The 27,705-nt window shown below is 34.6% G+C and overlaps 3 protein-coding genes and 1 pseudogene across 5 annotated transcripts; 2 read left to right on the top strand and 2 right to left on the bottom strand.

Annotated features, from left to right (window-relative positions):
* Window positions 1–172: 172 nt before the first annotated feature.
* Window positions 173–2,231, bottom strand: LOC140807337 (protein yippee-like). The gene is made up of 6 exons (XM_073164146.1): window positions 2,078–2,231; window positions 1,774–1,875; window positions 1,179–1,222; window positions 766–874; window positions 622–677; window positions 173–445 (listed from the first exon to the last, which is right to left on the bottom strand). The coding sequence occupies exons 2-6, from the start codon at window positions 1,867–1,869 to the stop codon at window positions 361–363; spliced, it is 390 nt and encodes a 129-aa protein (XP_073020247.1). The 5' UTR covers window positions 1,870–1,875; window positions 2,078–2,231; the 3' UTR covers window positions 173–360.
* Window positions 2,232–7,777: 5,546 nt separating this feature from the next.
* Window positions 7,778–13,779, top strand: LOC140807220 (uncharacterized). 3 transcript variants are annotated; one of them, XM_073163973.1, is made up of 4 exons: window positions 7,778–7,882; window positions 8,459–8,486; window positions 8,570–11,052; window positions 11,156–13,779. In XM_073163973.1, the coding sequence occupies exons 2-4, from the start codon at window positions 8,463–8,465 to the stop codon at window positions 12,513–12,515; spliced, it is 3,867 nt and encodes a 1,288-aa protein (XP_073020074.1). In that variant the 5' UTR covers window positions 7,778–7,882; window positions 8,459–8,462; the 3' UTR covers window positions 12,516–13,779. The 3 variants fall into 3 exon arrangements, 2 of the variants coding, with proteins under 2 accessions (XP_073020074.1, XP_073020075.1); XR_012112646.1 differs by lacking the exon at window positions 7,778–7,882 and having other exon boundaries at window positions 7,889–8,486; window positions 11,156–13,294; window positions 13,375–13,779; XM_073163974.1 differs by lacking the exon at window positions 7,778–7,882 and adding an exon at window positions 7,889–8,133.
* Window positions 13,780–15,847: 2,068 nt separating this feature from the next.
* LOC140808418 (phosphoinositide phospholipase C 6-like) lies at window positions 15,848–22,584 on the top strand (annotated as a pseudogene).
* Window positions 22,585–24,153: 1,569 nt separating this feature from the next.
* On the bottom strand, window positions 24,154–26,676 carry LOC140807546 (putative serine/threonine-protein kinase-like protein CCR3). Its single transcript, XM_073164449.1, has one exon. It carries the CDS (start codon window positions 26,580–26,582, stop codon window positions 24,216–24,218), a length of 2,367 nt encoding a protein of 788 aa, XP_073020550.1. The 5' UTR covers window positions 26,583–26,676; the 3' UTR covers window positions 24,154–24,215.
* Between the last annotated feature and the right edge of the window lie 1,029 nt (window positions 26,677–27,705).

Genomic DNA, 27,705 nt, shown 5'->3' on the forward strand with positions numbered 1-27,705 from the left:
CCGTCTCACAAGAGACATACTCTTATATATCCAAACTCTAAAAGCGCCCGAGACCAAGCTTCCACAATCATCGAGTAGTGTTGGCAATAACATTCGTGACAATGGTTGATAAACCTTTTTTTTTGTAAGGTGAAACTTAAACATTTACAAAATTTTATATCTAGGCAATCATAAAATAATAAAAGCCTTTTTGCACATAAATAACGTAGATTGAAGGTCCACTGATGTTTCATTCACGGGTCATTTTAAGGACTATGTACATTGCAGATATAACTCCCAATATAGGAATCCAGGAGGGGTTTCAAGAAGAAAGGCAGAGAATGTACAGTTGAAGAGACATTTGATATGTTACGAATTCATTCAAATATCATCGGCGTCGCTTCCTCCGGTGTATGCTTCATGGCTAACACAATAATGACTTCCATCCGGCCCCGAAATCTTGAAACTGTTCAATTGAAAATACTCATCTCAAAATCATGCAGCTGTTCCATGCTAGTAAATGATTGCATTTTTAGCCCCTTATCAAGAAGGGAGTTAAATGGCTCTCTTTTTTAAGGGGAAAAAAAACATTAAGGAGTAATGTGGGATGCTTTTTACGAATGTGAGTGACATGGAACAGACCGCTCAAGAACTGATTTGCCTTCCTTGTACTTTTGGTTCTTCTCATAAGCCATTTCCTGAGAATAATCACACAAATATTCATTTGACAACCATGCCTTAACATGTGATCTACAGGCTACATTGTTGTGAGACAATAAATCTTACGTATTTCCATCCAACGATTGACCCACAGCAAACACAGAAGATGTCAACAACCACATGCCCTCCGGTCATCATCATCCGCTCTACTTTCTCCCCAAGCGTAACGTTCACACTGCACGAGGAAACAATCCAAATGTTTGTATGTACAACGAAGTTCAAATGTAAAATTCTTCACATTCCTTTGCTTTTGGAGCATTTCTCCACTAGAAAGCCAATGCTAATCATTTCGTAAGTTTGCTCCTGTTTAAATTTAATGTTGACAAATATACAGCTATCGGCTCGCCTTTAATGCTTAATACGAATGCCGTATCTATGATCATTTATGAAAGGGTATCTACCCATTTGTACATTTGATGCCAAGAAAAACTATATGCTCCTGTCTAATTTGCATCAACAGCCGATCAAGAAACACTTACGCCTTACTGAAGAGATAAGCCTTCCCATGCTTGCATTGGAAAGACTGGATCCAAGAATCAAAAAAAGGAAGAACAGAGTTAAAAAACCAACGAACTAAACATGCAATACTTAAAAACTCCTTTCACCATTAGATTGAACAACAAAAGATTAGACTTTATCACACAATGAAATCAAAATATGCATAAAAGGCCTAATCACAGTGCAAGATTTGTATAATAAGCTGTATCATTCATTCATTGAAATAAACAAACGTGTAGCCAAATGTGCACCATATGATCATAGCATGAAGGCAACATTTCCCAGTTAAAACTCCAACTGCCACCATTAATTATTTCCTTGATCTTCACTCAGTTGTTCAAAAAGGAATGCATAGAGTAAATATCAAATATGGCTTTCACTTTCAGTATTATTTCGCAGTGTCTCATTTTAACCAAGAAAAAAGAAAGTCAGATACTGTATAATCCAATTCCAACAACAGATTCCATAAATATGCTCAAGACCAAAAGTAAAGTGCCAATTCAAGAGTGTACATCAACTCACAAAACAAGGGGGGGAAAAATTCGATCTTGAAAGAAAAAACGATAGCCCTTTCACCTTTGAGACGATGTCTTCACTCAGAGCCAGGTGAGTCCCACAGTGCTTGCAACTGTAGATCTTGCCTTCAAGAGTCACCGCAAATATCCTACCCATCTCTCTCTTTTTCCGATTGAGAAAAAAATTGGTCAAGGAAATCAAGAACAACAAAAATCAACCCACTTGCAAAATGGGTACAGTTTAAAGTTTCGAGAATTGATTTAATAATAAATTGATTAAAGGGACCTGGACAACATATGAATAAAGAAAAGAAACACTTTGTTGGTTGAAGACACTAGAAAACTTCGAAGTAGGGAGATTTTACCTTGGGTATTGGGTAATGGGACAACCGAAAGTGCAAGAAATCCGGGTGGGAGAAATTTTAAATTGTTGGATTTCAAGAAAATTTATTTCTGTGATATATCTATGGAAATATAGAGGCAGCGGCAGTATATGCGCATTCATATGCCTGCGCTTTTTTTCCTAGGTGGGTCTCCAATTTTACGCCATTTGTATTTGCTTTGTCGGAAGAAGATGAGCCGCACGATGCACATCTATCGCTTTGATAGTGATTGTTATTGAAGATAAATATTTGCGAGTAAAATACATTTATATCGTGTGCTAACCTATGCTTGAAAAAATGCGATGAAATGTAAATCTTCAATAATGGTAAAAACTTGTGTGAGACGGTCTCATATGTCGTATTTGTGAGACGGATCTCTTATTTAGGCTATCCATGAAAAAGTATTACTTTTTATGCTAAGAGTATTATTTTTTATTGTAAATATGGGTAGAGTTGACACGTCTCACATATTAAGATCTGTGAGACGGTTTCACGTGAGACTCTCTCTTTCATAATATATACTAACGTCTGATACACGCGCTGCACACGTTACATTTGTAACATATTATTCTTGTAATACGAGATTTAATATGCAACGTCCATATATCGAAATGATTATATATATATATATATATGAACTGTGGATTTTATCATGATAAAAACATACAAATAAATAAATCAAGTGAATTGTCATGACTTTTAGCAAATCTTAATATTTGCACAAGTTCAATTCAATTAATCCTCTCCCATTTCATACACCCGACACTCAGCTTTGTTTTGCGTTATTTTTTTTTTACTAAAAAATCAAGAACATTAAACATTGATATCTAAAAAATTAAATATTTTTTCTCCCTTGTTTTGAGGGATAAGTACATGACTCGTGTAAGCTCGAATTAAGTGTTGTTGATTAATCGGGTTGAGCCAAGCACAATATAATAATCTCCACTATAATATAAAAAATATATCTATAATAGATACAAGAATATGTCTCTTGTGAGACGGTCTCACGAATATTTATTGTAAGACGGGTCAACTCTATTGATATTCACAATAAAAAATAATACTCTTAGCATAAAAAATAATAATTTTTCATGGATGACCCAAATAAGATATCTGTCTCACAAAATATAACTCGTGAGACTGTCTCACACAATTTTTTGTCTAAATACAAAACTTAATGTCATGGTTTTTTTTTTATTCATAATTTCAAAATTTTAACATATAATAATTTCATATTATAATCAGATTTCAATTAATTTTTACAATGATATTTTATCTTTTTATATAAATAAATTAATTATAAAAAATAATATACAAATAATATGAGGTGTATCGATGACTAGTATTAATTATATATCCATGTAGATGAAAGCCACCACGTGTCCAATAATGGCTTCCACAGTTCCAGTGCCCAAATATTATCCAATTATTTCATTGATCTTGGACTGAAAAATCAGCTCCTTGGCCGGCATTTATTGGCATGCATTATTTTTGCTATTGAGAGAGGAGAGAAAAGGACACAAATATTTATTTAGAAGAAACCAAGGTTTTCACACAGCTTCGTCCAAGCTCTAGCCCTTCTAAAGTCTGTCTAATAATGATTTTCAGATTTTTTGAGTCCTAATGAATTCTATAATTTATTTATTATTGAAATATATGTGTTGTTTCGATTAATCCATGAGCAGATATCTTGTGAGACGTCTCACATATCTATTTTAATGATAAGAGTCGACTTGATTCATAGTTAAAGTGAAAGATAATATTTTTATCATAAAAAATAATAATTTTTCATGATTGTAGTCGAACTAAAAATAATCTCACAACTCTATTTTAATGATAAAAGTCAATTTGATTCATATTTAAACTGAAAAATAATTTTTTTATCATAAAAAATAATATTTTTCATGTATTTGGTCGGACTAAAAATAATATTCTTAACATAAAAATTAATATTTTTCATGAATTTGATCGAAGTAAAGATCATTTTCACAAAATTATCTCGTCACACATGAGTTTTTTTTGTTAATCCCTTAATTTGTTTCTTGAACGTATCATCTCGACTTCATTGAATCATGTGTGTTTATTACATTTTAATGAAAATTGACATACGATCCAACACACCAAACTCAAACCCATATCAGGAATCTAGCTAAGAGGGGTGATTTTGTGTTCGAAATACAGACTGAAGGTTAAGATCAATCCTAATTGCCCCACAATTTAATCATAGATTTCCAAACTTATATATAATATTTAATTTGAAAATATTGTGAAATTTTATTGGTATCGCAAGAATCGATCGAGTGCGATTTAATAATTTTTTGAAAAAAAAGGCATTGATCCGATAGTCAAGGTTAAGATCATGATGCTTGTTGATCTCAAATTCGAGTTCCGCTGATTGCTAATAATTTTCTTAATTTATTTAGGTAGATTTAGTTTTTTATTTGAACTATCTTTGTCCAAGATAAACAAGTCTCAGGTCCGTGCTCAAGTCCTGTCAGTCGTACAAACAGTTACATTATATTTTATAATTTTGAACAATATCATACTTGTATTCAAAAAAAACGAAAAGAATAATGAATCCATTTTTTAACATAAAATTAAATGAGTGTATCTCATGTGAGACCGTCTCACGGATCTTAATCTGTGAGACGGGTCAACCCTACCCATATTCACAATAAAAAGTAATACTCTTAGCTTAAAAGATAATACTTTTTCATGGATAATCCATTTAAGAGATCCGTCTCACAAATATGACCCGTGAGACCGTCTCACATAAGTTTTTGCCAAATTAAATAGTACAACATAAATAGCATATATTACATATTTTAGCTTTTATAAACAAAATTGTTCATAAACTATATAGTGTGGCCCAATACGGTTTTTACTTCAAATTTCCACAACATTATAAATCACGGTGCGATTTCATAATTTTTTGAAAACCGCGATTTATCTTAACAAATCAGAAGTAGCGTTGCGGTTTGATTCGATCGGTTGGTATGTTTTTGACAAAGTATGATCGATGTACAAATAGGCATCTCTTGGTTCATAATATGAGACGAAGAATAATAAGCAATTAGTTATTTCGTACACATGATGTGTGGATACAATTTTTTATTATTATTATCGATATATTAAAGTGAAATTTGACAAATTATGGAGGGACTAAATTGATATTTGAATTGTTGAAATAAAAAAATAAAAATAAAAGCATGTGTTGAAATTAAAAACAAAAAAAAAAGTGTAATATTAATATCATATAAATATAAAGTTGGAAGAAAAAGTTGGTGTCTTTTATAGATGGTTACTATCGCATCATCGACTTTAATAAAATAGAATGGATACAAAGAATAAAAATATGATCAATAATGATTAAAAAAATTATAGATAACGATATTGAGATAACATGATAATTTTATAATTATTGGTATGACATGATATAATTAAATATGTATCCTTTACGTGATAAATATCCAAACTATGCTTACTATACATACCAAAATCACAACATAATTTTTTTGAGACGTCTCATTAGTTAATTTTGTGAGACAAATATCTCAATATTTGAGTCATTCATAAAAAATTATTACGTTTATGTCAAAAATAATACTCATTGTTGTAAATATGAGCATGTTTGATCCGTGTCATTGATAAAAATATACGAAAGCGTATCACAAGAGATCTATTATTGAAATATATGACACAAAAAGCAAATATTGAAAAGCCAATCTCTTAAAATTTTCTCAAAATTGTCGTTCATAATAATTTAACAAATAGGACTTTGTTTGCACAACCATCACTCGATTTTAATTTTTTTTACAAAAGAAATAACACTAACCTATTAGGTCGATGGATTTTCTACTCGTAAATCATAACCGAACAACCTGTCATACCAAACATATTAACCCAATTATTCGGTTTATCGATCACGGTCCCGGTTTTGTTTCGAATCAAACTTGACCCTTGGCCACGTCTATGATGGACGCAACTTGGAGGCAATGAATTATCGACAGAAATCACTAAAAATAGTTGGCACCCTTCGCCAACCGTCAATCATTAAAAAAAATAAAAATAGAATCATATAAATATATTGCAGATATTTTGATATCTAAAAGAAAAAAGCAGACTTTTAAAAATAGTTATGTTCGAAAAATTTTAATTCCAATTTCGATAGTTATTTTTTTTCAATAATTATACCAAAAATAGCAAATCGGAAATGATTCTTTAGGTGTTTTTTTTATACAAAATTTTAAACATCTAAATTTTAAAAATATACAAATAAAGTTCGCAATAATTTTTGTTTAATTTAAGATATTTATATAAAATAAAAAAATCTTATATAAATAAATTGAAAATATTATTCTCAATGCATCATAAGTGCAACATATATAAATGATTATACGCTGGAAAAAAAGTCATCAACTACTCCGCTTTAAAAAAAGCAAGTGGACGATTATTTTAAAATAAATTATTTTTAATATGATAAAAAAATATTAAAAGTAATTAATGTTATATTTTTTAAATACTTATTGTATTTAATGATGTATAAATCGATAAAAAATGTAAAAAATAATATTAAATAATAAAGCATAACTATATATTTGAAACACATAAAAAATGAAATATTTATATTTACGATATTGTAATAACGTTTGAAACTATTCATTTTTATCAAATTTTTAAATCTCTTTTATAATGGTTGATATATATTTAATTTTTATTATTATTTTAAATTATCGAACCTACTTCAAATATAAAAGTAATATATTCTCTATTGGCAGTATTTTTTTTATCCTAAACTTGATTTTTTTAAAATGATATCATATTCTACTATGTACAATTAAACATGCAGTCTTAGGCAGAAAATTTTGTCACTCTCCATATTTTTATAAAATATTTAATATTGACCAAAATATAAATCACAATAAATTTAATAAAATATAAACCATCTCAATGTCACGTTTGATCTGTTTCAATTTCAAACTTTTTTGACTTTGTAAAAATTTGAAACATGCTGGTAATATAAAATTTAAACTATTAATCTACGTGTATAAATTTTTATTTTAAAAATATTTAAATTATTTTTCTAATTATATTTTTTGTATTTTCGTTATATATATTACAAATATATTCAAATTTATTTTCTTAATTTTAGAGAAATAAGACCGTAAACTTCAAATTCATTAATTTTATGTTTTTATAGAGTTTTATACTTGTAAGATAGATCTCAAGTTCGTCCAATATTAAAAGTTATATTTTGTTAATTAATGTGTAAATAAATAAATTATTTGTTTTATTTAAAGAGCATGTCTTTTGTGAGACGGTCTCACAAATCTTTATCTGTGAGACGGGTCAGTCATATCAATATTCACAATAAAAAGTAACAATTTTAGAATAAAAAGGTAATATTTTTTAATGGATGACTCAAATAAGAGACTTGTCTCATAAAATACGTCCGTGAGACCGTCTTATACAAGTTTTTGTCTTTTTTAAAATATTTTAATCATTAAAACTTTTATAAAATAATTCAATAAGTCAAGAAAAATCTAATTTATTACGACAAAAATATTATTTATTATCATACATACATATATATATATTATATATAATTGATTAAATATCCAATATTTTAACCTTAATAACAAGCAAGCTGACACGACACATGTTATTATCACGGTGGGACCCGCGATAAGGTGGAGGGCGCAATAGACAAATTCATTGGCCCTTTAGTCAAGTCGTCGTTTTCTCCTTCCGTTCATCTCTCTCTCTCATTTAGCTGAATTTCTGTAGGTAAATTTCCTCGAGGCTTAAAGAAAGATCTTGTACATCACCAGATTTTTTTGTTGATTTGTTACCGACGACAATCACCGACTGCGTGTTATTAGGACCGGATCTGAATTTTATTGTTCTGTGTTTATTTTTCTTTTTTATTCTTGCTTTCATGGTGATTATTTGGAGAGTAGTTCCTTGAACATTTTCCCCTATTTATGCTGCTTTGCTGTAGAATCAGGAAAACTTTCTGTGTATAATCGATTATAGGGGTAGGTTTGTTTTTGTTTTTTTTAAAATTAACTTGTTCAATTTTTCTCCTTCAGAAACAGGTAGGTGGTTTTTTTTTGTTAGTTGATTTTTTTTTGCTATGTTTGCTAGATTAGGTTAGAAATTTTTGTATTTCTCATACGTGGTTTGTTTCTCTGTTGGATGAATTTGGTTGTAGTTTCCATTGAAAGATTTGGAGTATGAAATAGCTTGCCGTTTAGACGTTTTCACTGTCTTGAACTTTGTTTAAATTAATTCTGCTGTTTTCTATATTGCGCACCTTTTTTTATTCTACGGCTACCCTGATTTCTGGGAATTCTTTTCTAGGCTCATGCCGATTCCAGGAAATGAAGAGGTTTGTCGTCTGATTTTAAAGCATAGATAGTGCTTAATTAGTTTATTTTTGGAAATTTTTATTTAGTCAAAATTTATCTGCAGCCTGGGGTACTTTCCCCGCAGCTGGAGCAGCAACAGCAGTTTAGTAATTTCTCTGTGGCGATTCCTATCAAGAAAAGGAGATTTCCTGTGGTTCGGTCTCCATCTCCTCCCCCCGAAGAAAAGACCTGTTTTTCGGAGGAAAATGAGTCGAAGGACAAGAATGATATTAATAATAGCCCAGGTGGAGGGCCGTCAATCGGTACGTCTAAAGATATGTGTCATCCGTGTAAAGTTGAAGAGAAATTTTTTTTGGAACTGATAGTTATAAAAGAACAAGTTACTGACACTCGTGTTGAATTGGCACAAGATAAAGTGGATACTTCTTTCTTGAAGCCGCAGGAAGTAAATCCGGATATCGGTTTGGGTTTTCTTTTGAATGAAAAATCTGCAGAGCCAGAAGTCTCGGGAAGCAGGGTTGGTGCCGAGATTCTGAATGTCAAACAGGAACTGGTTGGTGGAAAAATTGAAGGAGCTAGTCAGCTCGAATTATCTACTTGTCCGAATAATGTTGGATTGTTTTTAGGAGCAAATAAACCATCTATACCTGCTTTGGAGCAGAAAATCAGTGAAGGTATCGGCCAAATACCTGGCAAGTCAGATCTCTCATCCCTGAGTTTGCTTTCAAATCGGGAAATGCTAGTTTCACATGATAGCAATAACAGTACAGTTAGTGATGTTAGTAGTCTAGGATGTGTTAAACGATCTAACTGGGATCTGAACACGACTATGGATGTGTGGGAGGGTTCTGTTGCTAATCAAGCATATGTGCACAAGGCTGCAGGCATTGATGGATTTACCAAGTCCGATGTTGAGCATGGTTTGAAAGCTTCTTTGAACACATTGAACAAGGGGCATAAAGTTTTGGAAGAACATAGCTCTAACTCGTCTAATACATCTGTACAGCGTAGCCTGCACAAACCTGAAGATATCCTTAACTCTTCTAATACATCTGTACAGCGTAGCCTGTACAAACCTGAAGATATCCTTAGTCTTAGTCTTTCTATTCCTTGTAGAGAGTTGGATTTGTGTGGTGAGCATTATTCGTTATCAGATAATATGGGCTCTGAAAGTGTTGATTCGAGAGTGAACTTGGGACGGCCGCAGTTGTCAAATACGAATTTGACATTTACTACTGTGGAAAGTGTCAAATCAGAACCCGTCGACGAGAATTCAAAACTTGATTGTAGCACTAGTAATAGCAGTAACATGGTTTTATCTAAACTTGCTTCTGTGAAAAAAGAATGTTTTGAAAACCACAGCACTGGATCTGTTTTTCCCCAGAAATCAGTGAAATCTGAAGTGGTTCAGGAGGGTAATAAGGAAAGCTTCAAGTCTAAAGGTTCTATGCTATCACAATCTGTTGCAAAGAATGGAACGGTTATGCAGCATCAAGATAGCTCAGCATCTTCTTCCGCTTTATCAATTCCTTTGACACCTCAGAAGTCACGCCCTTCGAGTTTTTTACCGCTAAATCAGTCTGAACAGTCTTTACCGTCTGAAGAAGTACTTGGCCACAGGTATATAACGGATGAACAGAGAGACAACCTGGTTTCTAAATCAGCGAGTAAAAATGGCAAACAGTTAAAGTTGTGCATGACAGAGGAGTCAAGTGTTCTCAATGCTGGTGACTGCCAGTTGGCTTTGGTTATTGAGAAATCTAACGATTTGTGTGGAAACGATGAGCTTGCTGCGGACAACGAGGAAAAGATGAATGTATCAACTAAATTGCCCGAAGAAAGAAACCATATTACCTGCATGGATATAGAAGAGAAGATGCTTGACAAGGAAGATGATGATTATGAGGATGGTGAGGTTCGAGAACAGCTAAAAGATTCAGTCGGAGAAGATGCGAGGGGTGTTGAACCGAAGTCAGAAAATGAAGTACTTGTTGAATGTGATTATGACATTAATGAACAAAACACTAACACACCTGTTTCTGATAAAAAAGTCACTGTAACAGAAAATAATGATGCAGCTATATGTAGTAAAACTAAAGAGGGTGCTGTTTGTTTTGATGAGCTTAAAAGTGTGGATAAAATCTTGCAGAAACCAGTATCAGACATTTTGAAAGAGGTTGATTCTTTTGGAAAGAAATCGGTCTGTGTTGTCACTCCGGATAAGCCGCTTGATATACTGTCAGAAGATGTTAACAAAAGTGACGATAATGAGTTGTCCACAGCGACCAATGATAGTCATTCAATGGGTGCTACACTTGGTGGTGATGCTATTGATAAAGTCGTCGATATCTGTCCAGTAAATCATAATTCAGCTTTGTCTGAGGTGAAAGTATCTGCAGATGGCAACAACATTGTTCAAGATTCCGGTAGTGTTGCTAATAAAAACCGGATCATAAGTTTACCTCGTGCTACCATTGCCAGCCCTCCATGTAAAACAAGATCACTGTCGGGCAGGGTGTTAACACCGCAAACTGGAAAAGAAAAATATTCTAATCTCGAAGGGGATATACGCCCACGCTGGAATAGGTGATCGTTTGTGACACTAATTGATTTTCTTCTTACTTGTATATTACTTATTTTTTGATCAAAATAAATTATGATAATTCTGCACCTGTTTTTCAATTTTCAGAGAGCAACTTTATATTGATGATCCCAACAAACGTGTGAAAGATAGAGTGCATGTTCAGTCATTTAGGAATTCAAGACACAGTTTCGTGCTTGGAAAAGGGAGGGTTTTTGGTAGGTTTGGCCGCCTACATGATGAGTGGGACTCTGATCGTGATCATGAATCAGAAACTTATAATGGTCGAGCTGATTACCGGGTCTTTAGACATAAACAATCTTCTTCCATTGCTGGCGAATTTGAATTTAATGACTATGATATTACACCTGATGGCACCTCGTGTAGTGGTAGGGAAAAGACAATGAACGATGAGTTACCTTCATTACGCCGTCCATCCTTAAGGAGGCTATCTCCTGGAGATGTAGATGGCCAGATAACGAGGAACACTCAAATGCCTCGTAGATTTCCTAGAAACATCAGCCCAAGTAGATACAATGTTGAAGATGGATCAGACTTTATGGGGCATCGACACGAGGAAAAGTTAATGCGGCATTTGTCTGATGATATCAGAGATTCTGTTTTCCCTTGTCAGCAAACTAGGTACGACGAACTTGATGGTCAGCTTCGAAGGAATAGGAATTTTTCTGCTGTGCATAGGAAAGGTTATCCTCGAATTTTTTCAAAATCTCCAGTTAGATCCCGTACACGCTCACCAGGCCCTTGGTCGTCTCCTCGTCAATGGTCACCCGATGGGCATCCCGAATCAACACAGCAGAGATGTCCACCTCTATTTAGGATGAGAAGGATGAGATCTCCTGAACACGCTTGTCGCGATGAGATGGTTCCTAGAAGACGGGTATCTCCTTCATACACTTCCCAGCATACGAATGACTTGAAAGATTTTGATTTCGGGCGGGAGCAAGTTCATCGAAGGCCTATCAATTCAAATAGGAGAAGCCCCCCTCGGCGGTTGTATCCCTGTGGAACTGGGAGATCTGATGTGTTGGATTCTCGAGAGAGGACTGATGGTGATGAGTATTCCAATAGACCAGGGCATTCTGATAGGTTTCAAGAGCTTTGTAATGATGGAAGTATGGATGAGAGAAGAAACTTAAGTGAGAGAGGAGGTTTTGTTCGCCCATTTCGATCTACTTATAACACTGATAATGGAAACTACCATTTACATTTGAATGATCGTCCCAAGCCTTGCAGATTCTATCAGGACACAGATACCGAGTTTGTTGAGAGAAGTGACATTAGAGAGAGAGAGTTTGATGGGCGCATAAAGCATCCTCCACCTCTTAGCGTACCTAGGCGAATGAGGGATATAGAAGAGCAGCAAGATGGAAGTCACAGACCTGGTGGGCGGGGCTGGCATGATGATGGGTTCTCTGATGTATCTGGAGTGAAAAGAAGAAGATTTTAACTTGCTACCGAAAAACTATGCAGTGGACCACAAGTTGGCTGGAAATCGGCTACTTTCTTCCAGTCGCATGGCACCAAATTTTCAGCAAAGATCCAGTTATATATCTTATTTTTTGAGATTAAGTGAATTGATAATACCACGAGTATTAACATTTCTTGTTTGAGATTACTGGATACTCATGATAGAATTGAGGTATGGACTTCTAAAATTGTTCCTGATTAAACAAGGGCGTGGTATTTTAATCAAAACTTGGCTCTTCATCTTGCGATGGTTGTTCCCGGGAAAAAATTTGATTGTTCAAGCTCATTGGACTAAAGACCAGCCATGGATGCAGCATTAGAAATTTAATTTGCCAATATTGGTCGTTATGAATATCTTTGTGGTAATTACCTGATGGAATCCTTAAATGACTTGTTTCACATAATCATCTTCGGTGACAAGTGAGATGGAGTTTTTACTCAGTATCCAATATATCTTCGTAGTTGCTCCTTACTTGATTCTGGCAAAGATACTAGTGCTACGATGATTGGTGCCAGTTGTTTAGTTTTTCACCTGGTTGAATGCGTGCAATTATTACAATGATTCAGCCGTCCCTTTTCTGGAAATAATTACGTAGTCAGAGGACAGTCTCTTTAAAGGAACATTATTTAAAAAGTTGCTGTGGTTTTTATTTGTGAATTGTATTCTTGTCCAGTGCTTTGGCCTGAAGACTATGTAATGGTGTTTAGTGAACTACACCATGTCATAACATAACCTCATCACCAAACCATTCCTTTCAGGTGATTATTACATGTGGAATGTGGTTTGCTCCACCAAACACTGCTAATTTGATCACTTGTGCATTGTGTCCCATTTTCAGCCCTCATGGTAGATGATCTCATCATGTTCAGCATGGAGTTTAGATGATGTGATATCATAGACTTGAACTCAAGGGGTAAATTTAAGTTCGAACTCTCATCTCAGATACCCTCAAGGGGTGAATTTAAGTTCCAACTCTCATCTCAGATACCATTGCCAGCAGTGTAAAGGATTCAATTTCTTTTTGTCTCTTTTAATTTTGACATTAAGGATGATAGTGTTTGGCCTATAGACTGCCATTCTTTTCACCTTTTTACTGTGACATGGAAGTATTTATATAGAAGTTAAAACAACTTTGCTGGCGGCGACCACCTATTGATTGAGCTACTGCTGCTTTTTCTGGACTTGACCGACTTCGATGACAGGTGAATCCTCTCAGTCAAGAAGATAGTCGACAATTTGAAAATATGAATTCTTGGAATTAAGATGAAAGTTATTTCTATTTATTCTCAAGAAATTTTGCGCACAACAGTCTAAATTAGGTACTAAACTTTGAGATTGGTAGCTTTGGCTACCCCTGAATCAAACTCTTATATTTAAACCGACAGGTCCTGATTTGGTACACACAACTAAACAGTTATATTTTGATTCACAAAACCCATGCATCTTGTCCTATCTTTTACCAAGCTGGTTCTGAGTTATTGTTATGGTCAGGACTGCCATATTTGTCAAAATCTTCATAAAATATTTTTTAAAAAGCAGTCTTTGATCATATAATGCGACAGGGATATTAACGGATGGTAATTAGAACATGCATGGGTTTTATGAAAGTTTTGAAGTGTGCCAAGTCAAGATTGGTACATAGTGGAAATTGGTATACTTTTATCCGATCTTGTTTGTCCATAAACGTTTCACATGATTTTGCCCAAATGGAAGATTTATTTCCTGCATGTTCATAGGATGTAGCAAAGCATGCATGGTTTTTGAGTGAGATTCATTAATTTTACAGTCAACATGGAATGGAGGTAAAATTCCCCAATATAAGCAAAATCACAAAAACTCCACCGTCTTACGAGTCAATTGTGTGAGAAGAATTTCTTATTTGACTCGATACGATCAATAAGATCGTCTCACTTGAGAGTTATTATGACAAAATTTGGTTTCATGAATAATATGAGCTGGAATCTCTGAAGGTGACGAATAACTATGGATTTTTTTATATCACATCTGGAATGTTTTTCTCTTATAATTTGGTGAAATTTTGAGATTCGGATAATCAATTCATGATATCATTTTTCACTGAAGTGCGAGAGATTAACAAGATCTAATGGATTAGGAGATGAAAGAATCAGTCTACGACGCCAGTGTTCAATGTTTTACTTGCTCGGTCATCTAAGAAAAATTTGGAGAGAAATTTAAGATAGTATTGGGAAGTTAATTATTTTTTCTACTTGTAAAATAAAACTAGGAGGAAGATTGTGTATTACAATTTATAAAACCAAAATATCTAATCACAAAAATAAATAAATAAATTTTATTTAAATCCAACAAAATAAAATTGGTGGTTTTCCATATCTTTATATGATTTATATCGTTGTGGGTTTTTCGTTACTATGTAGATACTCAATATTATTATTTTATTTTAAATTAATATTGTAATTTTGTTGACAAAAACTTGTGTGAGACGGTCTTACGAGTCATATTTTATGAGACAGATCTCTTATTTGGGTCATTAATGAAAAAATATTACTTTTTATGTTAAGAGTATTATTTTTTATTATGAATATCGATAGGATTGATCCGTCTCACAGATAAATATTCGTAAGAAACCTCCTCAACTTTGTTTACAAACTCACTTAAAAAAGACAAAATTAGTTTCTATTTGTCATAAATTTCTAGCGGTGTTATGTTTTCTATTATTCACCTAATGATATATTTTGAAAAGAAAGAAAACAAACTGGAAGGCTAACAAATGGGGACTATATTTTTTTAATCGAGCAAACTAAATTTATTTATTTTTATTATTTACAATATAATAATTTAATTGTTTCAAAACGAGATGTCAAAAAAATTGACGTTTTCATAGTTTAATTAAAAAATAAACGTTTAAAATTATTTCTAGTTTATAATTGGAGATTATTTTACTAAATTTCTTTGAAACAATTTATAAAATTTTAAAAGCTTAGGGCAAATGAAGCGAAAATGAAAAAAAATATTTTAGTTGGTTGGATTTTATCATTCCCATTTTCTCAACTTTTTATTTATTTATATATATTTTCTCATTTTTAATTTTTAAAATTATTTCGTAATAAATATTTATCAATAAGTGATAGTAATATAATAAATAAACTAACAATGATAATAATTACCAAAGAAATATAAAATTATGAAAAATACTAAATAAAAAAACTTAATTTTGTGCGTTGACATATTGAAATATTGATCATATATTAGGAAATGGAATATAGCCAAAGTAATAGATTCGCACCTGCGTCAGCAACGATCAAGCTTCAAAAACTCCTTAAGCGTAGCTTTCTTCCTTCCCCTATTCCATTCCCGATTTCTCTCTTCCCCCCTTTGATTTTCATGTTGCATGCAGATGCTTTCCATCATTATCTTCCCCATTTTTCATCCACGCAGCTAAAGGATTAATCCAACCGACGCCATTAACGATGCTTCGAACGACCAGCTTTTCGAACCATCACGATCAGATCACTTGATGGCCCGCGAGCATTGATTTTCGCATACAATACATCCAGATTTGGCGGGAATCATAATGGTCAGTTACAATTATTACAAAATGTTTGGGTGTCTCAATCGGAAGTTCAAGATCAGCGAGGCCGAGCCACTGCCGGACGTGAAGGCAGCGTTTGTCCGGTACGTGGAGGACGGGGCCCACATGAGGGCGGATCAGCTTTCGAAGTTTTTTGTTGAGTATCAGCAGGAGGTGGACTGCACGGGCTAAGCGCCCGCGGCCAGGCCTTAGCCTTGACGACTTCTTCCACTTTCTATTCCAAGATGATCTTAACAATCCGATTATCTATCAGGTTAATCTTCTTCATTTCTCTTATTTTGTTGAATGTATGCTGAGTGTATGTATGCTTGTATCCACTCTGAATGGAACTGTAAACACATTCTTAGTCGTGAGTCGTGACAATTCTAGTAAAAATCCATTCAAACAAGAGCTTTGAACGGAATTTGGAATCTTATCCGGGATAATACATATCTTATTATGGATAATGTTTGAAATTGCAAAAGCTTTTATGATTTTGGACAAAAGTTTAAGTTGACTTCATATTCAGTGTTGCTTTTGAGTTTTAAGAATGTGTTAGATTATAAGAAACACACACTAAGTTTTGTAAGTTACTACGACTCATGGTTTTGTTGTGTGAGTTTGTGTATGAAGTACACTTGCGCTCTTTTGTTAAGGTTTGTTAAGTGGTGAGAAAAGATTATAATGCCACATTTACGTCTGTGTCGAACTTATGGAAAAGTATTTTTACTCAATTAGCATTTAGAGGTATTGAGATTCAGAGTAATAATGATCCGGTCATTGCCTAAGAGCTTTTGATTGTTGGAGTGAACGGTTTTTCTGACGAAGTATTCTAGCTGATGGTAAGTGAATTATTCAAGATCATATTTTTTAACTGCAATGAGATTCAAATCAGTAACTTATGCATATTGTATGGCATGCTATCTTCTTTGAAAATCAAAGAACTGCTACTGTCTGTGAAATAGACAGTTTGCAAAGGGTTCAGGCATAAGGATTTATCAGTAATTATTTTTCTTAAAAAAAAAAAGAGATGGAAAATTTGGTTCATCAAACTGGCAGTTTTCTGAGGACAATTATACTCAGTATTCGAATCAAACCAATAGATGTTGAGATGTGATGCCTTGATAAGCATCGATTCAATGACAAACACTACAGACATTTGAAGTGGAATCATCTCACAATTACCTTGACATTTTGTACAATTTCAGGTACACCAAGATATGACTGCGCCATTGCAACATTATTTCATATATACAAGTCACAATTCCTATTTAACTGGAAACCAGTTAAGCAGTGACTGTAGCGAAATCCCAATCATTAAATCTCTGGAAAATGGTGTGAGGGGAATAGAACTCGACTTATGGCCAAATTCTGCAAAAGCTAAATTCATGTTCTTCATGGAAGGTATGGTAAGATCCTATATACTTGTAATTCTGATATTTCAATTTCACTTGTCATTCAGAAGAAAGAGGCACAACCCCATGAACATTGTTATCAAAGAGAAATATTAGTAACCAAATCAAGTCACGCGTACTTCTGTAAGCATCTTTGTATGCAATACTTTTACTGTGAAATTCGTTACTATAATGGGTGTTCAAACAGGTGATGTGCCTGAAAGCCCGTTAGAAGTTGGTTGTACACCTGGCATAGGCAAGAGGTTTCTGTCACAAATACTTGAAAATGTTTTTCATAATTCCAATGTCTCGTCTTCGAACCTTGCTCAATTTGGCTCAAAAGTTTTTTGAACAGGCTTGAGTTCAACTCAAGTTCCTATTTTTCAGACTCAAATTTAATTACTATTCAAGCCATTTGGTTTCTTCTCCCCTCTGTGGAAACTTACGGAATCTTCTCGTTGTTAATTTTTGTTGTTTCTTATACCACTCATGAAATGCTTGAAGTCTATTAAAGAGCATGCTTTTGTTAGATCCCCGTACCCAGTAATAATCACTTTAGAGGATCATCTAACACCGGAACTTCAAGCTAAAGTTGCAGAGGTAACATTTCTTCGACATTGACTCTCTGTGTTTTAGAATGTTTACAGTAACCAAAATTTGAACTTTTTGATTGTGTTCTGATTGTGATCAGAGTTAAATTTCATTCTTAGATGGTTATACAAATTTTTGGAGACTTGCTCTATTACCCTGAGTCGGAATGCTTGGACGAATTTCCATCACCCGAGGAATTGAAGCATAAAATTATACTTTCAACCAAACCACCCAAAGAGTACCTAGAATCAAAGATTATCAAGGATCAAGATATCTTGTCACCAAGGGAGAAAGATTCATCTGATGATGAATTGTCGACGAGGGGAGGGGGGATGTCGGAACCTACAGCCGAACCTGAAGCCGATGACAAGGTAACATGAAGGCTCCTTTTATTGCCCTTGATAATATGTTATCTGTATGACCTAGTTATAATTAATGCTGTCGTATCCTGTAATGAATAGAGAATGACATTGAGGTATGTCTATCATATTCAACACCAGGTGCTAATATTGCACTTCTTTTGACCATCAGAGTGATAGCGGTAAAGATGATGTAGATATCAAATTCATTGAGAAAAAGTCAGCCAACATTACAACACCAGAATTTAAGCGCCTAACAAGTAACAGCTATTGATACCGAGAAAGTGAAACTTGGTCTGATGCCTGCAATACGAAATGGCAGCGATCATGGTAATGAATCAGATAGTATCAATCATCATGGCATTCCATGCCAATTGACAAATATTTCTCCGAAGATAAATTATCATTTAAGGAGATGTTAGATCCTTCGGCTGATCTTGAAGCTGAAGTCAAGGTAAAAGGGCTTCTTCTGTGCTATGAAAGTCTAGGAAGATTTATAACATGAACAAAACAAGGAATGAAAAAAATGTTTTCTATATATATTTAACTATTGGTGCTAATGGGCTTAAACGATCTGAAAATCAGGGTGATAGTTATCAAGATGATATCGATCACATTCAACAAAAATCGTGCAATATGTCCACGCCAGAATTCAAGCGTCTGATTGCTATTAATTCTGGGAATGTGCAAAAAGGCTTGAGGCACACACCAAGGACCGATTGCAATATTGTTAATCCCAAAGAATACTTGGAAACAAAAAATACCCAGGATCAAGATATTTCATCACCAAGGGGAAAAAATTCCTTAGAAGATGAACTGTCGCTCAGGGAGACATTATCCCCTACATCTGAACTTTTAGCCAGTAACAAGGTAAACTGAAGGCTCCTTATATATTACACTTGAGTCTTGACGAAAGACAACAGGAGCATTTAAACCACTAACATGTGGAACCTACATGGCACAGCATGTTGATGTGTCATTTAAAAAAAGATAAAAGTCATCTCTATGTCATTCTACTTTTTAGGTGTTCAAGTGCTTGTCTTTTTTCTGAAATATCAGAGTGACAGTAATCAAGATGACGTCGATTCAATTCAACAGAAACCAGGCAACATGGTTGCACCAGAATTTAAACGTTTAACTGCTTTTAATACTGAAAAGGCGAAAAAAGACCTGAGACATATGTTGAGAAATGATTTTAGTTTTGATGATCCGGAAGAGTATCTTGAAACAAAGAATGCCAAGGATCAACATATTTCATCGCCAATGAAAAAGGATTCATATGAAGATGAATTATCAATGAGAGAGACGTCAAATCCATCAGATGAACTTGAAGCATATGTCAAGGTAAGACGGGGGTTTATTCTATGCCCCACCCAGTTCAAATTCTTATTCTATTGTGTAAGAACAAGGTAAAGGCAAATTTTCATCTATTTAGGTGCTAATACACTCATACTTTTCCGAAATGTCAGAGCGAGAGTGATCAAGGCAACATCGATTCCATGCAACATAAGTCAGGCAGTATGGTCGTGCCGGAATTTAGGCGTTTGACTGCTATTCATGCTGGGAAGTCGAAGAAAGGATTGAGGCACGCACGGAGCAATGATAGTTACCTAGTTATCCCCAAGAGTACCAAGTATCATCAAGATATTTCATTTGAAGTTGAATTATCATTGAGTAAGTTATATCCTGCAGCTGAGCCCGAAGCTTATGATAAGGTAGAAACAATTAACTGTGCAACATTTCTTAAATATGCAAAATCTGAAATAGAAAAAATATAAAAAATTTGGATATCTTTTAATTACCTAATCATTTTTCATGTTACCCGGAATTAAACTCTTGATTATATGCCTGGCATGGATAGTAAACATGAATTGGGTCGAGCTTTATGGGCCAGGTTTTCCAGTCTTGGCTGAGATATTAGGTTATGAAGTATTGGTTTGCACCGTAGTTCTATTTCTCTATTACACCTGATGATAGACACCAGAAGCATTTTTAGGGTTGACCTAGAGGGTCCTATATGACACCACACTATCCAATGATCGTAAATGCCAAATCTTTTGTTTTATAACATTCTACTTTTTAGTTGATCGCATGCTTTCTTATGAAAATCAGAGCGACAGTGATCAAGAAGATGAACATATCGGTTTTCATCGACAAAAATCAGGAAATATGTCGGCACCAGAATATAACCGGTTGATCGCCATTCATGCCGGGAAGGTAAAAAAAGGCTTGAAGCATGCACTTAGAAATGGTAGTGGTAAAGTTAATCGACTTAGTTTGAGTGAACAAACACTTGCAAGGGCTGCAGCATCTTATCCAATGGATGTTGTCAGGTACGCTTTTTTTTCACTCATAGATACGCTTGAGTTAATTCGTAGAACTTGTTACCTGTTAGTTTTTTTAGAAAAATTTTAAAAAATAACTTGGTCAAACTGTCAGTTTTCTTTTATTATTTTTTTTACCTTTTTCAGGTTCTCTCAAAAAAATATCTTGAGGGTATTTCCGAAGGGAACAGGAGTAACATCATCAAATTTTGACCCTACTATTGGATGGATGCACGGAGCTCAGATGATTGCTTTTAATATGCAGGTCAGTTCAGTATCGAGCTTGAGGTGAATTTTACTAGATTATTATAGAAAAATAGAAACTATATTCTTATGATCAAGAATAAGGAAAACATGACCGTGGTACATAAAATCGCCTTGAGCACGAGGAATTTTTGTTCGGTTGGTTGCCCTGGAATGAAGATGTACAACAGACAACATGACATCAAGGATAAAAAAAAATTTATGACCTTGAGAGGTCACGTGAAAATCTATTTTCTGAACCAAGAAGCGTAGGTTTTTTTATTTTAGCACAAGTACTCCATAATATTTAGTTGATGTCAAATTGTTTCTATTTTATCTTAGTAGCAGTGCCATTTAATGTTGGATATATTGTGTCTTTGACCCAAAAGGGATATGGAAAATCTCTATGGACAATGCAAGGTATGTTTAGATCTAATGGAGGTTGTGGATATGTGAAGAAACCTGATATAGTCATGAAGAGAGGTCCGAACGGCGTGGTCTTTGATCCCAAAATACCGTTGCCTGTGAAGAAAATCTTAAAGGCAAGTAAAATTGTTTACCCGATAAATTTAGTTCCTCGAACAAGAAAGATTCTTATGGTCATGTTTGATAGGTAAAAGTGTACATGGGTGATGGATGGCGTTTGGATTTCAGCCACACACACTTCGATTCATTTTCTCCACCAGACTTCTACACAAAGGTTCGTAGTATATGTTTAGCAACATATGGCATTTTATCTCATCATATCTTACGAGTACAAGCCTTTTTTCTTTCGTAAGACTTGCAAAAAAATTAAATCGCCGTAAAATTTCTTGATTTATCCCCATTACTATATGGAGATCTCAGGTTCATATCACTGGAGTGCCAGCAGATGCAGCAAAACGAAAGACACGGATAATTGAGGACGACTGGGGGCCATATTGGAATGAAGAGTTTACATTCCCTTTGAGTGTTCCAGAGCTCGCATTGTTGAGAATCGAAGTTCGAGAGCATGACATATCAGATAAGGATGACTTTGGCGGCCAGACATGTTTGCCAATCCCGGAATTGAGACCGGGGATACGTGCTGTTCCACTGTATGACAAAAAAGGTCAGAAACTTGAGTCTGTGAGACTTCTTACGAGGTTTCAGTTTCATTGATATTCTCCATATTCTTTTACCCCATTTTCCTCTGTGTAAATGTTTATAATTTTCCCTAGATGGGATTAAACAAACTGTAAAAATGCTCACAAACTCCTAGTCCCGTTAAACAATTCATGATTTTTAATTATAGAAATATAACTGGGATTAAACTGTGAAAAAAGCTCACAAGCTCCATGTTCAATTACAAGGTTTAGCCTTGTGTACAAGATTTAACTGCATGAGTATCAACTTGAGTGAAAATCCTGCCAAAATAATGGGAATTCACGACATTTGATGGAACTGACACAAGTTAAATGAAATCAGGGTAAATGAGGGTATTATTTTACATGAATAATGGATCATTTTTTCTGTACTGTTCTCATATTTTCACAGGCAAAACTAAAGGGTGAATAATGTTCAATAATTGCAAAGTGATAAACCAAAAAGAAGCCTAATCAAACTCCAAACTATAGGAGAAAATAAAGTGATAATTAAGTTAGCATTCTTGTCGAATTCCGCATATTAATGTTTGGTTAGACATTACAATGGAAATATAATGCTCATTCAAAGAAGAATGACCATTCTCATATTCATTGAAATGATCATTCCATCTATTTTGAATGTCATGATCATTTTCAATTCTGACATATTTTATAAAAAATTTACTTTATTTAATCTAACTAATTCAAATCTATATTTTCATAATAATAATAATAATAATAAATTGATAATAATATATAATCATTTTAGGTATTTTTATTTTAATCACGTCTAAGTCTCTATCAGTTTACAAATGGAGATTCGGATTCTCCTCCATCAATATATTTTTCAGAATTAATTCTGAGTGACGTTTTCTTCAATATATATTTTTTAAAAGATCAAGAATTGTAAGCCTCTAGAAGCAAAATTATCTTATATTTGTTAGGCAAAAACTTGTGTGAGACGGTCTCACGGGTCAAATTTTGTGAGATGGATCTTTATTTGGGTAATCCATGAAATAGTATTGTTTTTTTTATGCTAAGAGTACTACTTTTTGTGATGAATATGGATAGGGTTGACCCGTCTCACAGATTGATATCCGTGAGACGGTCTCACATGAGACCTACTCTATTTGTTAATATTAATGTTTGTGCAATAAATTTTGCAACGGAAGAAATTCAATTTTCTTGAGAATATAATTGACTTATACGAATTAAATTAAATGCGTTCATATGTTTTTTTCCTTTCTATATTTCATTTAGTTCGGAATTTAAGTTTTGATGGGTGAGAAATTCCTTAAATTAGGTTAGGTTGGTAGCCCGAACACGGTTTCCATTTCCCACTTGATAAATGTCATTAAATATAATTTATTTATTTTTATTAAGATTTCAATAGTACAATTTATTTATGTGCTGTATTTAAATTAAGAAATTGATTAATACATCCTCGTCATAACAAAATATTTTCAAAATTTTGTAATATTATGAATATTTTGTTCTTAAATAGTTTTTGCCACCTAATTAATAAGAAAAATTCAAACTTGTGGAAAGTTAAACCATGGCCCAGTGCTGTCTCAATTGACTTCGTGTAACGAGAGTCAATTGAGACGACGTCTAAAATTGGACCAAAACTTGATCTTGGAACATCCTTTTTACTGGTCCCATACTAGACATGTCAAAACAACACAAGCTCGGAATAAATACAAAACATTCCAACGTTCGACTCAAGTTCTATATTTTAATATTGAACTGGATTTGATAAACATTTCAACGTTCGACTCAAGTTCTATATTTTAATATTGAACTGGCTCGATTAGCTTGTTCCACATAAAAGCATTTTAGATACGTCTCGGGTATGGACCGATTGAAGCTTGTATGATCAAATGTAAATATGATCCATTTTCAAGACATTTTTTTGATTTTGATGGAGCCAATGCATTTCATTGCCTTTGTGTTTCGTGTTGAATATTCTTCCTAGGTAATCATCGTACAACACAGCTTGAACGGACCTTTACACCACAAATATGTCTACATTTAGCTGAAAAATGTAATGGAATTAATGGAAATTAATACCAAATGAAGAAAAGAATAAGATTCTACAATTAGTTGGGTCTAATTTCAATCGGAAGCAATGGAGATCTGACCACTGGAAATGCTGCCGTGGCTATCATCACACAGAACCAATGCTCGTTCCAAGTTGACAACAATGTCAGACATGGTAGGCCTATCTTTTCCTTCCAGATGCACACAATGCATAGCCGTGTAAGCCATTAGCTCCACAGCCTCGGATTCTTTAGTCTCCGGTGGACCAACTCTTGAATCCAAAATCTTAGTCAATTCTCCGGCCATAATCACCGGCACTGTATAATCCACCACGCTAATCGGTGAACCTTCTTCATTCTTGAATATAGCCCTCTTCCCTGTCAAAAGTTCCAACAACACGACCCCGAGACCGTAAACATCACTCTTTGTTGTCAAGACATTTAATCCATAATATTCGGGGTCAATGTATCCAACTGTGCCTGCAGCCTTCATCGGCCTATAATCACGGTCATTTTCCGGCCCCATTAAAGATAATCCGAAATCAGACACTCTTGCTGTCCAATTCAAGTCAAGTAATATGTTTGAAGACTTGATGTCTCGATGAATAATGGGTGGCACGGCGTAGTTGTGGAGGTACTCAATCCCACGAGAGGCATCTAGCGCGATCTTGATCCTCATTTTCCAAGAATTCACGATGCTACTACTCTTTTCAGTGTTGTTCTTTCCATGTAAATGATCGTGAAGCGCCCCGTTCTTCATATACTCATAAACCAACAACCTTTCATCCCTTTCATTACAATAACCAACCAACCTAACCAAATGCTTGTGGTGTAGCCTTGATAAGAATGCTATTTCCGACTCAAACGCACTCTCTTTTTCTTGAAATTTCTTTGTTTTTGGCCCTGTTTCGCTTCTTTTTATAGCAACTTCACGACCATCATGCAATTTCCCTTTGTAAACAACCCCAAAACTCCCTTCACCAATCTTGTTCTCCAACGCAAAGTTGTTAGTAACAGAGACAAGGTCGGAAAATAAGAACACCTCCCCCCTATCTGTGTGTTTCGAAGAAGGTCCACTCCTCTGGCGCTTCATAAGGATCGAGGCCTGGCGCCTAAGAGTGGATGATCTCGAAGGTGGACTGCTACTAGATTGTTGAGTGCCATTAGCTACACCAATGGTTGGCTGCACAGAATTATGAATCTTTTTCTTGCCGAAACAGACTCCAGTCCACAAACAATAAATCACGGAGCAAATGGCCCCAAGACCCCCCACGGATCCAACAATAACCAGAACCAGTAAGCCCTTTGTAAGCCCTCTAGAACGAGAATATCTAATAATAGTCACAGGTGGTTCTGGTGATGGAACTGGCGGAATCAAAACAGGAATATCACAAGGCCTACAAATATTACCATCATCGGAACAAAGTGTTTGAGATTCGGGATATACATTACATGTACAAGAAGTATCCACACATGGCCCTGGAAGAGTCTTTAGCAAAGGTAGTTCAACCCCTGAAGATTGAAACTGGTTCGGCCAACCGGCACCCCAACAAATCACTGAAAAATTGATAGTTGTTAGCCCACATGTAAAATTCAACCCTGCAACTACGAATTCAAATGAAACCCCATCAGTGATATTGCTTGAATATTCACCATTCCCACCCCAACAAATAACTGTTCTATTCAATCTTCTGATTGCACAGCTGTGATTTGCCCCCAAAGCCAGACCTCTGTACTGGTATGCCGAATTCGAGGGCACATTCAATTGACCATTATCATTATCCCCTTTACAGATAACGAATCCTGAAAGATCTATTCCACAAGCATGCCTTCCACCAACCTGAATGTTCACCATTGAGAAATTTGCAAATTGGGATTGTATTGAAGAAGAAATATCATTAATCCCCCAGCAAAGAACCCGATTGTTACTCTTCAAAACTCCACATGAAAATCCAAGCCCAGATGAAATCACACCAAATTGTAAATTCTCAGATGAAGAAACGATATCTCCTCGCCAGCAAACTGCGTTTTTTGATGCAGTAACATTTGTTAACGCGCAAATTTGAGTGTCACCAATGGTGAGAGAAGTCAATAAAGCCGTGGTGCTGTTGTAAATTCTCTTGGGACTGAAGGTGGTGTTCCAGCATAGAAGACTAAAGCCGCCGGAGCGAACACCACAAAGGGTGTCTCTGCCACCGGCGACGGCGTCGAATGAGGTGGTGGGTAGGATCGGCGGAAGAATCTGGCCATCCCGCCAGCATTGGACTCTCTGGATGGGTTGCGACGCCACTATGCTGCAGATAGTGGTGGCGGAGCCGTATACCACAGCGAGTGTGGAGCCAGAGCCCCCGAGTGCATGAGCTGATCGCAGAGATGGGGACACGGCGGCGAGAAGGATAATTATGGCGGCGGCGGCGGTGACGGCTGTAAAGGGTGTCGTCATGAAAGGGGCGTTGTAATCTGAGAGTGCGGTTGCCCCCTCATTTGTCGAGAGAGAGAGGAAAATGCCGTACAGAGATGATTTGTAGATAAGCGGACAGTGTACGCTTCCAACATCACCCAAGCTTTTCTTTTCAATTTTATTTTATATTAATGTCTTCAAAAATATGACTTATTCAAATAAAACATGTCATAAATTGGACAGCATATTTATATTATATTATTAAATATGACTATTTAATATTTTATTTCATATTTATTTTTTTATTTTATTAAAACATTTTCAAGTCAGGTCATATTTTACATTAAAAAAATATAAACAAAACATATTTTTAAAATCGAGCAACTCTACTAAATTGAAAATAATTTCGTGTTAATTGTTTATTATTATTTGATCAAATTTAAAATAAAAATAACACATACAACGTGTATGCATCTTTTACTAGCAATTAAATTTTTTTTATTTGGAAAGAAACTATAATTAACACCTATATAAACACTCGTTGAAATTACGTCATGTACATTCATAAAAGGCAAAAATTTGTATGAGGCAGTCTCATTGATCGTATTTTGTGAAATGAAACTCTTATTTGGGTCATCCATGAAAAAATATTATATTTTATGTTAAGAATATTACTTTTTATTGTGAATATCGGTAAGATTGACCCGTTTCACAGATAAAAATTCGTTAGATCGTCTCACAAGAGACCTACTCCATTCAAAAAGTAACCATCAGTTCAACCGATGCTCACATAAATGTTTATAAGACTTTTCACCATATCAAAACTAATGTATATAAATAAGTATGGGGTGCTTTAATAAGCGTTATATATGTACTAATATTTACATTACTCAAATCTTGAGACAGTAAAGCTCGAGATTGACTCGTGAGATTAGATCTAATCGACCTCGGATGCATCTAAATCCTCATTACAAAATTCGTTAAGTGGAGAGTGGATACGATTTTGGTCGTTAGTTCTAAATTCTGATTTATGCGATAGTATATTTAAGGATTTTGATATATACCTAACATATTTTTAATGAAGAATTAGTTCCACGCTTTTGTCTTTTATTTTAATTGATCGTCAACTAAATCAAATTTAATGTCGAAATAATTTTAAAATATC

Source organism: Primulina eburnea, chromosome 12, assembly GCF_022965805.1.
Source record: "Primulina eburnea isolate SZY01 chromosome 12, ASM2296580v1, whole genome shotgun sequence".
Lineage (NCBI taxonomy): Eukaryota > Viridiplantae > Streptophyta > Magnoliopsida > Lamiales > Gesneriaceae > Primulina > Primulina eburnea.